Here is a 17,203-nt window from a genome sequence, read left to right as displayed (position 1 = left end):
ATTGAGAATAGAATCTAACTTTTATTTTCCTATTGTACAAATACAACAAACTTGGTGGATACAAGTTTCTCACACATCCCTCAGTGACCCTGAGTGAGTTTTACCTCCTAGTTTCAGGGTTAATTTATCTGCTCTACAATATTTGAGACTTTTTAAATGTTTTATAAAGGTCAAAGGTCGCAATCAACATGGCAGCTGAGTGGAAACGCTTCAGGGAAACAAGTGAGGAGGAAAACAAACGAAAAGAGGAAGGTTGGAAGATAAAGTATGTTAGCTGCAGGAAGTTGACACCGTTTATATCTTTCCAATTTATCCACTTAAATGACATCAGTGTTATTGATAAACTGAACCTTAATTATTCGATTATTAAATATCATTCCATGAGCTTTGGTCATTTTTCCTTCACCTGTTTTTATGTGGGTTTAACAGCATCCACACTTTACTAAGGACTAAATTTATCATGAGAGAAAACTTGACTTCCTTGCTACTTGCTCGTCAAACACCGTGGAGAGAGGTTCTATCCTTCTTTCTTTAGTCGCAGGTCAATAACAATACTCTCATCTCAGTATTCTAGTCACGTTGGCATCACGCTGAGTATATTTATAAACCGGAGCCTCAGTCAATAGACTCTATATTAATTGGAGGCTGTGAAAACTGTGAAACTGTTCATCAAGTTTGAAAACTGACATGAAAAGCTCTGAAATCAAAGGAAGCAGCTTCAAGACTTTTTGATTTTGGCCCCTTGCAGAGATTCGGATGCAGATATACAGTGGAGGCTCGAACACTCACTCAGGCAGACGTAGAGTACATTCATGCATACAGTGTGAACACATGCTGACCGAGTGATTACTGCACGATCGCTAAAAAAAGTCACAAAACCACTCTCGCATTATGCACACACACCTCCCCCCCGCTGCACTTCATCCACACTGATGAGAAGATCATTATTGGGGGTGGGAGGGTCGGAGGGGGGGGTAGTCGATGTGTTTCTGAGTCTTTTTGTTCGTTCCCATTAGGACGACGCAGCATCGTCCTTAATCACGACCCTGAGATGGTTTTTCGAGAGGTGGTAAATGTCATTAAAACTCAATCTAGCACGTGCCTAGCGTCAGTGTGAGTTGTGTGTCGACGCTCGTCTGATTATAACGTGGGAATCTTTCCAGGCAGCCTTCAAGTGAAAGGCCTGTTTAGAAAACTGTGTTTAACCTACAGGGAGCCGTCGAATCTACAGCCCTCAGTGAAAACACTGGAATGTAATTATGATTATTAAGTTATTATGACGCTTGGTTGAGCAGCTTGCAGCAGCACACTGGGCCTCCTGTGCTGGAGCAGAAACTCCAATTCAACTGCGGATTCTTTCGTGTGCCTCGTGGGAAATCGATGTGTGAGCAGGCTGCTGGAAGCAATGATAATTATTGGGGGATTTCTTTTTGAATCAAATAATGTGCAAAAATATAAAAAAAATTGTGGATAAATCAGCCTAGACATTTTTCTGGAATCACAAAGTCGTAGTTCACCATTTATAATTATTACATTGACACAATCGGTTGAGCGTTCACGATCACGGCTTCACAGACTCTGGCTCCAAATGATGGATTTGCACAAGATGGGGTTAGGTGCTGAAGGTCCCTGGCGGTCACGTTCTGAACGGGATGAATTAAGAATTAATATCCAGGTAGTCAGGAAATATGAAAAAAATTTACTTTACACTCAAATCTGTGTAATCAGGTGACTCTATTACTAAAGAGGCTATTGTCCTCAGTGTCATATGTAAATTACGTTTCAGAATAAAACTTCCAAGCTCTTGTGATCTCTTGTAATTATTCAAAATACAAGCTGCACTGTTTGCATTGTGAATATTGTAATATTTCCATATAAAAATCACCTGCGACATCTTTTGACTTCCTTCTGAACGTGTCAGTATTCTGGTCCAATCGTGATGAAGTGATCAAACCTGAGGTAAACGTTCAAGTTTAATTCTTAATCTCTTGAGCAGATCTAAACGTGCTTTTTGAAGATCATTACTCCTCCATTAGTCCTCTAAGGGCGGTTACTTTAACGAGGTCCGTGCAGTTGGTCATTAGCTTCGTTATTGAACCAGCTTCGTCTGACGTAAAGCTAACGCACGGGAGGGGGGGGGGGGGGGGGGCAGTTTCATTTCCCAGCACTACTACTGGCCTATTGGTTTGGGGGATTTTGGTGAGATGTTTCATGCTCTCGCCTCTGAGGAGAGGAGCTGAATCTGGAGCGCAGGGAATCTGTCACACTTTGAGCACAAGCAGAGAAGTGCAGGCGTTTGAGTGAGAGCATCACAAACTCCAAACGTGAAATCAGGAAGTCCTGCTCTCCAACCGAGAGGCCACACTCTGCGATGAAGACATTAGCGATGTGTTTTGATTCAGTTGCTGTAACTGGTGAAGCAGCTCTTCTCACTACAGTTCTTCTCACTGCAGTTCTTCTTACAGTTCTTCTCCTCACTGCAGTTTTTCTTTTTTTTGCTTTATGTTAACATCTTGTGTCACTGATTTCTAATGAATGGGCTTTTTAAAGTTATGTATGATAAATTTGTTATTTAGCAGCCTGTGACAAGTCTTCTAGTGCACATCCGGCAGGGAGCAAATGACCTCTGACCTTTTAGGTGCTGTCATGTCCACTGGCTTAGAGAGAATGTTCAAACAGATCCTGTATGATGTGGTCATGGGTTCGTGACCTGGACTCAGTGATACCACCCCCACGCCAGCCTCGAAGTGTCACACACGCAACAAGAGCTGTGTGATTTCAGGAATCTCACAATTCTCATGGATGTACTTTCAAATCCAGTCAACACAATCCAACAAAGGGCTTTTAATTTAATTTAATTTATTAATTTGTTCTTTTAGTGTGTTTTACAATTTGCTATATCTTTTTCTCAGTCTCTAGATTAGATTAGTTATAGAAAGCTGTGCAGGAACGGTCAGGGGGTTTCTTTGGATCATCTGACTGGTGGTAGTTACATAGGTACCCACAGATGTTATATTCCAGGGACCCCCTGCTGGTGGGTTGATGCTGGGCAGGCCTCTTGGATGGGAGGGACATTTTCCTCCAAGTCCAAGTTCTTTTTAAGAATAGACTCAGTTCAAACTTATGATAGTGTGGTGCTAATGTGAGTAGTTTGTTATTTGTGAAACTTATACTACAGTATAATTTGACACGCTCCAAATGTCCTCATTACAACCCAAGCAACAGGCTGATCCCCTAATATCGTGACTTTATGCTTGTGATATTTTGATATTTACTCTAAAACTATTACGACTATATTCTCGAAATCTTTCTTCAACGTGGCCCCGATTCTCTTTCATAATCTATTTCCCTTTTGGACAGAAAAGATGTTGCTCGGGCTGAATTTCCTAACATCCAACGTTTTTTCTCAGACAAGCTTCTAAAAACATTCTACAGTTTGTACATATCTATTTCAGGTCGTTAAGACGAGTGCTCTGAGGGAACAGCAGAGCTTCAGGGTAGAGCTGGAACCATGAACTTTATTTGAAGTGTGAGTATCAACAGAGCAGGAGTTTCATCACCTAAAGCAAATCAAAGGAACATGAAAGGAAACTGGAGGTCAGGAGACATGAGCATTTAGTCTGCGGCCAAACGTAGTGTGAGAGATACAAAAGCTTGATTAGCATCTGGAACAGACAGACATTGTGTTCATTTTCGTGTTTTCATAAGTGTTAGCTCTGTGGTCATTTCAAACAGAACCAGGAGAGACTGTCTCTCTCCTGTCTGGTTCGTTTTCAAGTGTCAGACACTCAGATCTGTGAGTTGAGGTCAGTAAAACGTCTGTGTTCCTCATCCCAACAGAAAGCTGTGATCGGCTTGGCTGCTTCTTCCAACGCACATCAATGAGACCTTTTGTAAACATAACAAAAAGGTCAGTTTTTCAGATCCTCTGTTGTTTCAGCAGTGATTCATGTGGTTAATTTCCAGTTTAGATGAACACAGTCAGACATAGACACCACGCTCGCCTCTGACCTTAAACATAACACGAGGTAACATCAGACTAATCATCTCCAGTGCTCCTCAGGTTTCATAATACCTTTTACTTGCTGTTAAAATGGAAAATCCCCAATTTCACCCGTGTTAAAAAGCTGAAAACCCCCAAAACGAATTCATTCACCCACTGACCTGCTGACAGGGTCGAGGAACTGAGGGGAGATGAAAGTTTGAAATTACAACTGTGTCGAACAAACATCGGATTATTCCACATGAGTGATGAGAAAATGTTCTGCTTTGAAATCAACAAGAATACAAAACGTAAGTGTCACGATATAAACAAACATTTATGGTTTATTCTGTTGTGCCACAATTCAAACTCATTACATTGATTTTACCATCATTTGGACTTTGCTTTCTTCAAAACAACAGTCAGGCTCTTTGTTATTTTCTACCACAGAGGCTCTGATCTGCTTCTAGACTATGAGTTCAATACATTTACATTATTTTATAAATATCGGCCAAAACCCAAGGTGTCGCTATTGAATGCTTGTTTTTGATTTAACGGTTTGTTATAACTTCTATAATGTAAGGTTCTATGTTATATGAGTTGATGAGATACATGTGAAGGGGAACCATTGAAACTCATACCTGTCATCAGTCAACACGACACTGCTCCGACAGTAATCGGCTGCATCCTCCTTTAATAGTGTGTGTTGTGCGTCCGTGGCCTGTGTTTGTGCGTCTGTTGACAGCGTGGACACAGGATTGGCCGTGCAGACTCGCGCTGCAAACGTTAATTGCCCCGTGGCGACAGGCAGGCCTCCCCCTAATGAACCATGTGCCCGAGGTTAATTCGATTCCTGGCGAGGGCCCTCATGGGTCACATCGTGTCTGTGGAGGAGAAGAGGAGCTGCCTGATAACGGGGCATTGATACCTGAGAGTGAATTTATGAAACATTGATGTACATGAATTATATATGAAGCTGTCGGTTCGTGAACAGTGTAGAACAGCCTTTTTTTAATATGTTTTGCCAGAACTAGTCTGCGCAGCCCCTCCTGGTTTCACACTATAAAACACAACTGACATTTTACTGTGAAGGAACCAAAATGTGATCTGATTGTAAATAAAGGAGAAACAACTGGTTTGGCTTAGATTCCTGAATAAATAGGTCCAGCTGTTTTAAGACATATTATTGAAGAATTGTAAATTCAGTCACAGTAATATACACAGAGTAAATTTGACTTGTCAGCTTCTGTGTAAAACCCCAATGAACTTCAGCTTCATGTTTAATTGAGCCCTAGAGCTGAAATGGGACCAAAACTACTTTCATAATGGTGGACCACTGTAAAGCAAAATACGAGGAGGAACGATCAGATTAGTGAGTTGGCATGCATTCCTTATTTATTTATTTAATTTCGGTGTCATGATCGAAGTGACCTGTCAGAAGCTCTGTTTGGTCACATGACAGCAGCTGTGCCACCTGACCATCCGAGATTATATAACAATTACTGGTGTTTCGTAAAAAAACCTTGAAGCCTTAACGTGGGGTAAAAATGTCAAACACACAAAGTGGCTCTCATGAGAGCAGGAACTTCCTTTATTACATAAAACGAAGAAGATAAAGATGGATGGGAAGATCTCCACTTCCTCCCACTTTCTAGTAAATGAGGCCAAAATATCTTGGACACAAACTCTGCCATCTTGTGCGGATGAGGTCAAACTTATCAGAAAGGGGAACATGCATCAGTGGGAGAAGAACAACTTGAAATGACAGAAACCATCCGTCCATTGATTCACTGTCTTCTGTTTCTCTCAGCTCGGGATATTCCAGACATCCTTCTTTCATGCCATTCCTGTCATGCTTTTCCTGCTCTTCCTGGAGAAGCCAGAGGAGTTCCCAGAACAGACCACATGTGAAGACCCTCCTGCGAGTTCTCGGTCTTCCCAGTTTGATGCTTCTGGGAAGTATCCAACGGACGACGTCTCGATGTCTGAACAGGCACTTGTATCCGTGACCTTGTGGCTGTGGACACTGCCCAGAGCTCGTAACCACAGGTGAACTGGTTGGAACGCAGATTGACCGGTAAATCTAAATCTTGCGTTGCGGTTCAGCTCCCTCAGCGGTCCAGTACCATGTTGTTCTTCTTCAATCTTTCAACCGCTTTCCTGTAGACTATTTAATCCAGGTCCAGGTTTGATCTTTATTGTGCAACAACAACATCATTAATGTGAATTTCCAGAATGAAAGCCGCTGGAGTTTTGTTGTTGAACACACTCTGTCCCACTCGTCTTCAGACAGCTCTGTTAAAAGCTTCTTTCCAGACACTTAGTCACGAGGTGGTTTCCCCGCCGGTCAGCCTGCAGCCTGCTGCCTGCTGCCTGCTGCTGTTGAGCAACGGTGTGTTGACTTGGTAACATGGTGGTACAAAAGACTTAAGATGTCAGACAACCGGCTGCTTGTTCAGCCGCCTCAACCTTTGACCTCATAACTCGGCCAGATGTGACACCTCTGACCGTCCACCTGGAAAATAAAATCAAAACCAGACGTGAATGGGCTTTTCTAACTGTGTCAGTGCTCTGCTCACCATATGGTTACAAAAGCAGTATTTGTTTTGCTAGCCACAACCGGCCTGGAAGGGTAAGACGTTCTCGTTCATGAGATGCTCTGGGCTCTGGGTTATTGTGGTGGATCAGCAGACATCAGAGTTTGGTAGTGACGCACTAGGCTATAGGACTTTAGGTGCTTTGCTTGTTCTTGCATTTATATAAATTGGATTAGGAAAAAAACGAGACCTATGGGTTTGACATTTCCAGGAAGGACATGAAAGCACCGCCTCAGACTCTAATCACAGATGGAATCGATGTGCAGGTCATCTTCCATGTTGTAACCTCCTATGAGTAACTGCTCATAATGCAATGTAAGCAGATGCTCTCTGTGGGGAACAAGGGGAGCATGTGCATGTTGTGTATCATCCCATAGGAACAATAAACTATTATTATTTTTATGGTAAAATTATAACTGCTTCAGCCTGAAACTAGCAAAGAAGAGAACATCTCGCTTTTTAAGATGGAGGCCGAAGAACCAAAGCTATCTGCGCGGTGAGATCTGGAAAAATATGTATTTCTGCAACGTGTGAGAACGAGTGAGTCTTTACATCTTCTATCTACCACTGCCTCGCTGTGGAGGGATTTTTGCAACTTGAGAGTCTCTCTGCAGGTGGCTTGTGTGCGTGTGCATGCATGTTTGTGTGTGTGCGTGTGTGTGTGTTGCAGATCAAGATGACAGTCTTCCCTTTTTCTTTCTCGCCCTAACTGGCTCGATGTCTCTCTTCTTCCCCGTATCTTCCTTCCATCTTTTCTGTGGGAATTCTCCTTGAAATCAAAAGAATCCCTGCACATGTGCCTCCGAACATATATGTGTGTGTGTGATGCAATGTCGCCGCACTTGCACAGGTAAAGTCCAGACCCGAGGGAAGCCTGCAGGAGAGGGTGTATATTTGCATGTGAGTGGGTGTGAATGGCCTCCGTAGAGAGGGAAACCTGCTCGCTGCTCACTGGCCGAGAGATGTGGAAGGGGCGGTGCTTAGCCGCCGATGAGTGGAGCAAGGGTTAGTGGAGAGGAAGAATAGAGGGATGCAAGGATATGGGGGGGGGGGCAGTTACAGTTACAGTCAAGATGAATCTTATGAAGACAGAGCGAGAAAGTCACAGCAGCAATAAGTCTCATTTAACTTTGATAAATTAATTAACCTCCATCACTGTTTCAGGTATACAAAATTGACTAACACTGGTTAAAGTAGGATGACACTCTCAGTTACATTCAACATTAATTGATCATTTGTTAAGTCTTGTCCTGCAGAAGGTAGTTTCCTCTGACTAAGAAAAACTCACCTCTGAAGCCAGGAAATGCAGAAATACATCAAACTCCACGACTTCCCAGTATCCAGAAATTAAGGTAACATATCTCAGGAGAGCAGGAAAGCCAGTGGGTGTTATTGGGATTTTTGACAAATTGAAAGGGGGATGAATGGACAGCTTTAAAGATGTATAGACAGGAAGTGGGATCACATTGTTTTTGTTGTACTAAGGCAACCGGAGAGAGGGAATAATCAAGAAACAGGGAGAAAAGGCTTTAAAAACACCCAAAATGTATAATTTACCCGAACAGCACTAGTAGTAGTAGTAGTAGTATCTGAGATCTGAAATCTTCTCGTCTGTTTTTTTTCAAACATCAGATAGCGGCCCATGCTGTTCAGTGGTAGTACAGCAAGTGACAGATAGAGGGAGGAAGAGGAGGGCGGTCGAACTTAGTGGGTGTGTGAGAGAGAAAGAGGGAAAGGAGAACAGGGAAAGGCAGAAAAATGTGTGTGTGTGTGTGTCTGTGTGTGTGTGTGTGTCTGCGAGGGAGTGAGGGAGTGTGTGTGTGTGTGTGTGTGAGTGTGCGACTGAGCGAGCGAGTGAGGGAGTGAGAGAGAGCAGAGGGAGGAGAGGGAAGCAGCAGTGCTGCATCATCACTATGCCACTACAGCAGAGAGGACATCTGACTCTCTCTCCCTCTCTCTCCCTCTCTCCCTCTCTCCCTCTCTCTCTCAGTGAAAGTCTGCCGGCTGCCTCTCGGTCTTGAAGAAGCTCCACAGAGCAGAGACCTCGGGGACGTTTTCCATCACCTCTGGATATTTGCCTCGTCTGTCTCTTGGACTTTTGCTGCTGGAGACGCTGTGTGTGTGTATGTGTGTGAAAGTGTAAGTGTGTGTGTGTGTGTGTGTGTGTGTGTGGTCATTCTGGTCAATGGACTGTGGCTGCTTCCTCCAGATGTCACGCTGTTTGTTTGGACTGCCTTAATTTGTTTACCCGGACAGCCGTCCCTGTCGGCATGAAGGAGTTTTAACACCGGGGCTGCCAGGAAACTCCAGTTTTGTGTTTCCCTCCCTTTCTCCTCGCTGCAACCAGAAGTCACCGAGTGGCGGTGGATGCTTGTGTTTTCTCCTGGTGCCTGCGTACCGGAGCAGAGTGCTCACCTCGGCGTTTGGAGTGTAGGGGGGGGGGGGGGTTATGACAAACTGAGTGAGAGCGACCGGCACTGCAGCATCACACCGGCATCTCTTGGATTTCTTCTGCCTCTCCCGGTTGCACTCATGCACAGATTTCACCCCGAGCAGCAGCAGCAGAGCCTGACTGCGTTCTGCACACATGGATGGACTCCTGCTTCTTCAGGGACGCCCCCCCCCCCCCACGCTGAGGAGGAGAAGCTGCTGATTTAAGAAACAGGAGGCACGCTTTGTTTCTGGAGCAGAGGACGGGACGAGCAACTTCAGAATTAAGAAGAGACTTAAGAAGAGAAAACAGGATGAGGGTTGAGTTGAGCTGATACTGCCCCCCCCCCCCCCCCCCCCCCCCTCCTCGCCCTCCTTCCCTCCTCTAGTTCAAACATGAACGCTTCCTCTAACGCGAACCTAAGCAGCTCTCCCCCGTTCTGCCTGCTGGGCGCTGTGGGTTACTCCCACAGCCTGGATACATGCGTACTGGAGGTGGTCGTCATCCTCTTCCTCACCGTGCTGATCATCGCCGGCAACCTGGTGGTGATCTTCGTCTTCCACTGCGCCCCTCTGCTGCACCACCATACCACCAGCCACTTCATCCAGACCATGGCATACGCCGACCTGCTGGTGGGCGTGAGCTGCCTAGTGCCCTCCCTGTCCCTCCTCCACTACCTCCGGGGCCTGAACGAGGAGTTCACCTGCAAGGCGTTCGGCTACATGGTGTCGGTGCTGAAGAGCGTGTCCATGGCCTCCCTGGCGTGCATTAGCATCGACCGCTACATCGCGATCACCCGCCCGTTGTCCTACGCCACGCTGGTGACGCCCTGCCGGCTGAGGGTCTGCATCGTCCTGGTCTGGGTTTACTCCGCTCTGATCTTCCTCCCGTCCTTCTTCGGCTGGGGGAAGCCTGGCTACCATGGGGACATTTTTCAATGGTGCGCGGACTCCTGGAAGACAGACCCGGGGTTCAGCACCTTCATCCTGGCGCTGCTCTACGCGCCGGCAGCGCTCATCGTCTGCTTCACCTATGGGAGTATATTCAGGATCTGCCGGCAGCACACAAAGGAGATCACCCAGCGCCACGCTCGCTTCTGCTCGCAGACGGAGGGGGGCACCGGCGAGCGAGGGGATCGGGTCGACGGCTGCCCGGACAAACGCTACGCCATGGTGCTGTTCCGCATCACCAGCGTCTTCTACGTGCTGTGGATGCCGTACATCCTCTACTTCCTGTTGGAGAGTGCTGGACTGTACCACCACAACGTGGCGTCCTTTCTGACGACGTGGTTGGCGATTAGCAACAGCTTCTGTAACTGTCTCATCTACAGCCTCTCGAACAGCGTCTTCCGGAAAGGTCTCGGCCGCCTCTTCAGCCCTCTGTTCCCGTCCTGCCTCGGCTGCACCGCCAGAAAGGCTCCGGCTCCCGTCTGCCCGCGACCGGACCCTCGGTGCAAAGTATGATTCCTGACAACAAACAAACTTTTGGTTTGGTCCCTTTGGAGGCACGGCCCTCTGAGCATGACCAAGGGGTTTGTGGCCCCGGCATTGAAATGTGTTGAGGACCCCCTGCTCGGAGCACGGAGAGGTGCCCGTGCAGACGCCTGCTGGTCCTGTCAGAAACTGATTGTGCGGAAAAGTAAAGTTTCATCTTGGAAGCTTATCAGCGTGATGCTGCAGCAACGACAGACTGATGACACTTAAAGAAGTTTGCTGATGATAGCAAATTAGATTTGTGTAATTTAATTAAATTGATTTAATGAACACTCCTGCACTGACTTAAGAACTCCCAGAAGCAAAAACAAGAAAAGGAATCCACAGTGCGACTTGTGTTGTGCAAAATACTGAAATGCAAAAAAAAGTTTGAATCTTGATCTTTTCACGCCTGAATCTGTAAATTGTTTTTGTTCTTCCAGGGTAGAAAATGTTTGACACTTGAAACTGACTACTGATCTGTTTCCCCAAGATACTGACGAGTGAACGAGTGACTGATCTCAGGTGTTAATCAGCCGTTCAGTGTGTGTGTGAGATAAACATGTGTATCTGATGGACTGTAAGCTCGTTTCCCAGAGAGAAGATTGAGGTTTATTCTGGAGCTTGTGTGTTTTATTCAAAGGATTCCTCTCCTTTGAAGCCGGGTGTTGGTGGGAAGCTCCAAGTATGTTTACACAGTCTCGGGTTTTGCATGGATATATTGACTTAAGAATTAGCTCTACTTTCCACGGCGGCCGCTGACCCAGGAAGTCTTCCTGTCGGCACACGGTGGTGCAGCCATATCAACGAGACAACACAGTGTCATTACTTGGGAGAGTTTTTATCTCTCTGCATCTCCTCCTCAGGTTTATCAGCTGTTCTCCGCTCAGCCTCGGGGCGGTTGCTCTTTTATCTCAGCTGGATCGGTACGTGACTTAAATCACAAGTCACATCGTAAGATAATCACCTCCTGACCTGTTAGGCAGTCGTCGTCCGGGTTGATCATCACGCTGCTGTCGGCCTGGGACACACACGGGCTCCGGTTTAAAGACTCCATTGTCATCTTTGAGGCTGCTGTGCTCCGACCGGTGAGGAACGGCTCCACGACCCCGACCGCAAGAGGGTCAGAGCACTTTACTGAGAGCTTGTGGCTTTTTGGCTTCATGTAAATACACTTCAGAGTGTAAATATTTAAACAGCAGCGAAATGGGCCTATCGGGGGGAATTTCTTGACCTCCAGGGTTATAAATGATTTTGTGGATAGTGCAATGTTTTTTTTTTAAGATGATTTATTGGTCACAGCTAAGAGGTTTGACAATGAGGCTGTTTATTTAAGTGTCCACAAGGAGAAGTGTTTCTTTATGCGCTGCAGGAAGATTTAAAATGTAGAGTTTGCTTTTCAAGTCCCGGAGAAATATTCCTGACAGCGTCTCGCTCCTGGATGTTTTACATATTTGTAGAAATGGGAAGAGATAGAAACTGAATTGGAGGATTTTTCATGAAGAGTCATGATGTTGCACAGCCAAAAATATGTCTGACTGATATGGTTTATTAGGAGCTGATACTGAAAGTAGAGACTAAAGAAATTTAGATCAGGATTTTTTTAAATACAACGATTTGTAAGTGATTCCTTATCAAGGCCCTTATAACATAAAACAAAGAAATATAACCAAGGCTCAATATTTAACAGTTTAACCATCAACCTGATTATAAAGAACTCTCAAATCGAAAGAAACACAAATACTATCAAATACATAGAACTCGGGTTTGAAAAAATAAAGCTACTTTGAGACTTAAGCTTTGAAATGGCAGCACTCACACAAAGTGAACTTGTGTTTGCTGATCAAGTCGATGTGTTTATTCATTTATTAAACAGGGAACGTTCACATGATGAGATTGATTATTACTGTAAATGTACCAGAAGAACCTGCTGTCACAATTCTTATACTCATTTACCAGAGAAACTGAGTTACAAAGCTGCAGTATATCAGCTTCAAGCTAACTGACGAGAGAGAAAACACTAAATCTTCAACTGTCGTATGGAAACTCAAGATAATATGATAAATAAATAAGAAAGTTGCTAAATCCAACCACGACGGAGATAAACTGAAACCTGCTGAACCTGCAAGCTCAATCTCGTTAAAAGTTGGCGAGTGATTTGTTGTGGTTAAGCACCTGTGCTTTGAATTCACATATTTTTTAAGTATTGAATAGTAGTTGAAGTTATTTGAATTTATAATTTATAAATGGTAAATTACAGAAAGCAACAGAAGTTTGTCAGGTTCTTCATTACCTCAAAATCCCTGCAGACTGTTGTTGGGCCGGTTGTTGATTTAACGTTTGAAGTTTGGTGTCTTACAAAGATATTCGTCCAGATATGAAAAAGTCCAGCTATTCCCTAGAGCATCCATTTGATCATACTGTGCATTAATTCATTGAAGAATGTTTACATGTGTAGTAAATATGTATAAATATAATTAAAAAATATATTCCAGGTAAAACTTTGATGTGAGAATATGAAAGAAAATGACAAATCCACATTTATTGCCAGAGGTGTGTGTAAATTTTCTAAAAGCTGTGATTGACATTGGAAACACCACAAAGTCAATTTACTGACTTTCAGTTGCATCACATGATCTTCCTCAGCAGTCGGGCTCATTGCACTGTCCTGAAATTGTAAATGTTCAGATGAAATGAATTTGAATTAAATCCTCATTGAAAATAGCCTCTTTGTATTTCATGGTGACAGTAAGACCAGCTGTTGAGATGATGATGATGATGATGATGATGATGATGATGATGATGATGATGAAGGGGGTCAGACTAAGGTCAGGGTTCAGCTCTAGGTCATTTCCAGAGACACACCAGCTGCTGGCAGGAGGATGGAACCTCCTCCTTCCCTGCTGCCCTCAGTATTTTTGGTAATAACACCTTTCTGTGTGACCATATGTTTCTGTATGTTCCTGATGTTGTCTGTGAAGGTTTCGAGAGCTAAAGCACCAAAGGTCTCAGTAAATATAGAGTTGTCTCCACTTTTGTGTTGATTTTCCCCGACAGCAGTGTGAGGTCGCTCTGCTCTTAACCCCCAGAACAGATCAGCAGAAGAAGTAAAATCCCAATGAAAGGGCAGAATTAACTGTGGATAAGTTGTTTATCAAGCTACTTAGATCTGCAGCAGATTCTTGTGTAATAGTGGCTGTAATTATCTGATTAAAATGAGATGTGAAAACTGTGTGAAAAAAGATGTGTCTGGAAAGCTCAGTTAACTGATGCTGCTTCCAGACCTGCACTGAACTTTGAGACCTTTTCCTGAACTTATCTGGAGGATATTAGCGTGAGAACATAAATGCATCATAAAGAAATAAACACATAACTTTGCAACATAGCATTTCACAATAAAACATACCAAACACTGGGTAAACGTTGGTCTTCGGGGCTAAATGGTCATGAATGGAATAAATCAAATCTGTTTTTGCACTTAATGATTTCAATTAATCATAATTAACCCACAATCATGATGAACACCCGGGTTATTAAATCTTTCTGGAGCATGTTTGTTCTCCAGCAGACAGAGATCATGAAAAAGTTGATGGAAGATAAACTTGTGTCACCGAGCTTGAACTCAACAATTGTGGACAAATCTGCAGAACCGATGGTTTCTGCTGATGTTATGAGAGCGAGTGTGCGGGTGATGACTCCGACTTGTCGACACAAGAAGACTGAGCTTGTTGAACAGTTCGATGAGCAGAGGTCCAGCCAATTTCTTTATTTCCTCCTGCTGATGACCGGACTGTTATCCCCTCCTCTGTCTCCAGAGCGTCCCGCAGCATTGTCCAGCTCTATCTGGCTCACATGACCGTTTACCCCTCTGTGCCAAGTAGTCATTCCCGGCCCTCTCACATGACACCACTGTTTGTGTTTGATGCAAATTGATTGGGCTCACATGAACGTTAATGATCGGGGGAGAGCGCGTTAAAAGTCCCATGTTACAATGCGTGGTTGTCCCAGTGAGGTCCAAACCAGTGAGGTCCAAACCAGTGAGGTGCGGACTGAGAGACGCTGTGGATGAACACACATGTTGTGATTTTCAGCCAAAAAAAACGCTTTTAAACCAACAGTACAACTCTCCAGCACATTCAGTTCAGTTCAGATACTGAAACATGTTTGTGTTTTCAGAGATAGAACCCAAACATGAAGGGGACCTGGTCACTGACCCTGAGTTTTAAGAATGTACAAAAACCTAAATGCCTTCATTTACTCTCTGATTTCAAGGAGCATTTTCCCAAACATTAAATATATATATATACAATTATAATTGTCCCTGAATCAACCAACCAATAATTTCCTACAGGAGCAGTTTCAGGATCCCACTAAGTCTCTCACAACTTTGATCCTGATTCAAAAACATGTCATGTCAAAGATTATGTTGTTATTTTCCTGTGGGAAAATCCACGATGTTGTCAGACTCGGACCGAAGTCAAGAGTTACACAGTGCCCCCCCCCCCCCCCCCCCAGCCCCTCGGGGGAAATATCCTTTTTTCACAGAGGCCAACAGTGCCAAATTTGGACCAGGACTGAGAGCAGAGCATGAGTGTGTGTGTGTGGGGGGGGGGGGGTTTAGCTTGGAACGGTCCGGCTCTCTTCCGCCCACACATGATCATTTTCAACAGGATTTGTCACAAAGCAAAACAACTTGAATGATCCTCGCGAACGTTTTGCACTGAACATGTCGAAATCACAGACTGTGAAAACAAAGACGGACGATGTGTCTCCACTTTCCTCCCGCTATCAAGAAGTGAAGCTAGAACATGAACATCGCCATCAAGTGCCATTAACGTTACATGAACATTGAACATCGTCCATTGGTTCCAGTTGAAGTGTAATTTAAGCTTCTGTTTCCAAAAAGACATCTTCTCCACATCTGATCCTTGAGACGTCCCAGCAGCAGCTTTCTGACAACAGATGGTTTGATGTGATTTCTTATTTAGCGGCTGTACAGTGAATTCGACAGCTCTCGGCTGGTAATGAGATTACTGTAACCTGGTTATCGGCAAGCTGTCTTTTGAGTCTTGTGCCCTGTGTCAAAGCATCTGTGTCCACTCTACGTTGTCTCAGAAAGACACTGTCCACTGTCAAAACTGTCAATGTATGTGTCCCATCCACCAACATGGAGGAGGAGGGGTTTATGACCACCAGGGGCCAATCAATATGCTTTGGCTTCACTTTTGAAGCTTCACACATATCCATATATGTATCTGAGAGTTTAACTATAACATTTTAAACCTCTGTAAAATATCTTTGTATTTCCAAATTGTTTTCAATAGATCAGTTAACTAAATGTTTTACTCTTTAATATTGGTATCTGCTTTGGCCTCTCCAAGATGATGACCATGACAGGTTCTCTGTGAAGTTGATAAACTATCTCACCTCAGCTCCCCTGATGTTGACAGTGTGTGTGTGTGTGTGTGTGTCTGTGTGTGTGTGTATGTTTGTTTTTTAGCTCCTTGTGTTTTGTTTCTCTGCAAGATTGTTCATTTCCATCATAAAGTTCTCTCTCTCTCCGTCTCTGGAAAGGCAGTCATCTGTGCACAATGTGAACAGAAGGGGAACTGGGGAAGGGGGGGCGGGGGGGCAACTGCAGAGTCAGAGTTTTCATCAGTTCACGAGGGAGATAGAATTGATGTCAGAGTTGAATGCAGACTGGTCAGGGTCCAGGCTGAGGTTGGAGCCAGAGCCACACGGCGATGGTCTGCAGCTCGGTCACCCTCATAGCTCACAGCTTATTGATTAGTCATGTCTGAACAGTGTTTGCATCACCTCTGAAACTTAATGTCTACACCTCTGCTGACAAGGGGCATTTTTTTGCAGCGTGGTCCTCTGAGTGGCTGTATTGTTGATGCTGTGTAGTGTGTGTGTGTGTAGTGTGTTTGTGTGTAGTGTGTATGGACAGGTTGTGTGTTGTGTGCTTAGGATCCTGAGCGATAAGAAGGTGGGGGGCCTATCTGGAATCAGAGAGATGGATGCGGGTGAAAACAGCCTGTTCATGCTGCTGGTTATTCTAATGGCTGAGGAAACCAGGCTGGAGCCAGGACCACTCACCTGACTGCTATCACACACGCACACACAGGCACACATATTGCAGCCAGATGCATGGACACAGATAAGCATTCTCCACAGACATACATGCTGCAGTTACGTGAACAGTTCTGAGAAACAGAGATGACGAGTTGAGTTTAAGTTCAGTGGGCCGTTCCTGTGAAACACTTCTTCAGAAGGACGTGACCAAACACTTGAGATGTGTCCGGTGTCGAGCCTGAAACTCTGTCTGTATATCCCTACTGCTCTGTTCACCTTTGAGAAAAGGACGAATATGAATTATATAGAGTAATATAATATGTTTTGGGCCGCTCCAAACATCGATCACTCTTCTGCAACCTCACACATTTAATTTAAAGACTACATTTAAACAAAGGTCTTAAAAAACAGTGGGGACCAGAAAGAAATGTCCCCACATTCAGGTCTTGGTCCCCACAAAGACAGAAGAACAGAGATCACACACACTTCTTTCTTTCATACCTTTCACTGTTTTGTGTGGCACAGTCGCAGCGTGATGTAAGCTGTGTCCCTATGTGTGTGTGTGTGTGTGTGTGTGTGTGTGTGTGTGTGTGTGTGTGTGTGTGTGTGTGTGTGTGTGTGTGCGTGTGTGTGTGTGTGTTAGACC

At 44.5% G+C, this 17,203-nt stretch overlaps 1 protein-coding gene across 1 annotated transcript; it reads left to right on the top strand.

Annotated features, from left to right (window-relative positions):
- Positions 1 to 9,384: 9,384 nt before the first annotated feature.
- LOC133933068 (probable G-protein coupled receptor 21) lies at positions 9,385 to 12,501 on the top strand. Its single transcript, XM_062380023.1, has one exon. The coding sequence runs from the start codon at positions 9,406 to 9,408 to the stop codon at positions 10,471 to 10,473; it is 1,068 nt and encodes a 355-aa protein (XP_062236007.1). The 5' UTR covers positions 9,385 to 9,405; the 3' UTR covers positions 10,474 to 12,501.
- The last annotated feature ends 4,702 nt before the right edge of the window (positions 12,502 to 17,203 follow it).

This window comes from Platichthys flesus, chromosome 3, assembly GCF_949316205.1.
Source record: "Platichthys flesus chromosome 3, fPlaFle2.1, whole genome shotgun sequence".
NCBI classification, from domain to species: domain Eukaryota; kingdom Metazoa; phylum Chordata; class Actinopteri; order Pleuronectiformes; family Pleuronectidae; genus Platichthys; species Platichthys flesus.
Note: the sequence above shows the minus strand (reverse complement) of the source record. Positions and strands in the feature narration are given on the sequence as shown.

Coding starts and splice junctions, on each gene's coding strand:
- LOC133933068 (XM_062380023.1), top strand. CDS start 9,406: ATGAACGCTTCCTCTAACGCGAACCTAAGCAGCTCTCCCCCGTTCTGC.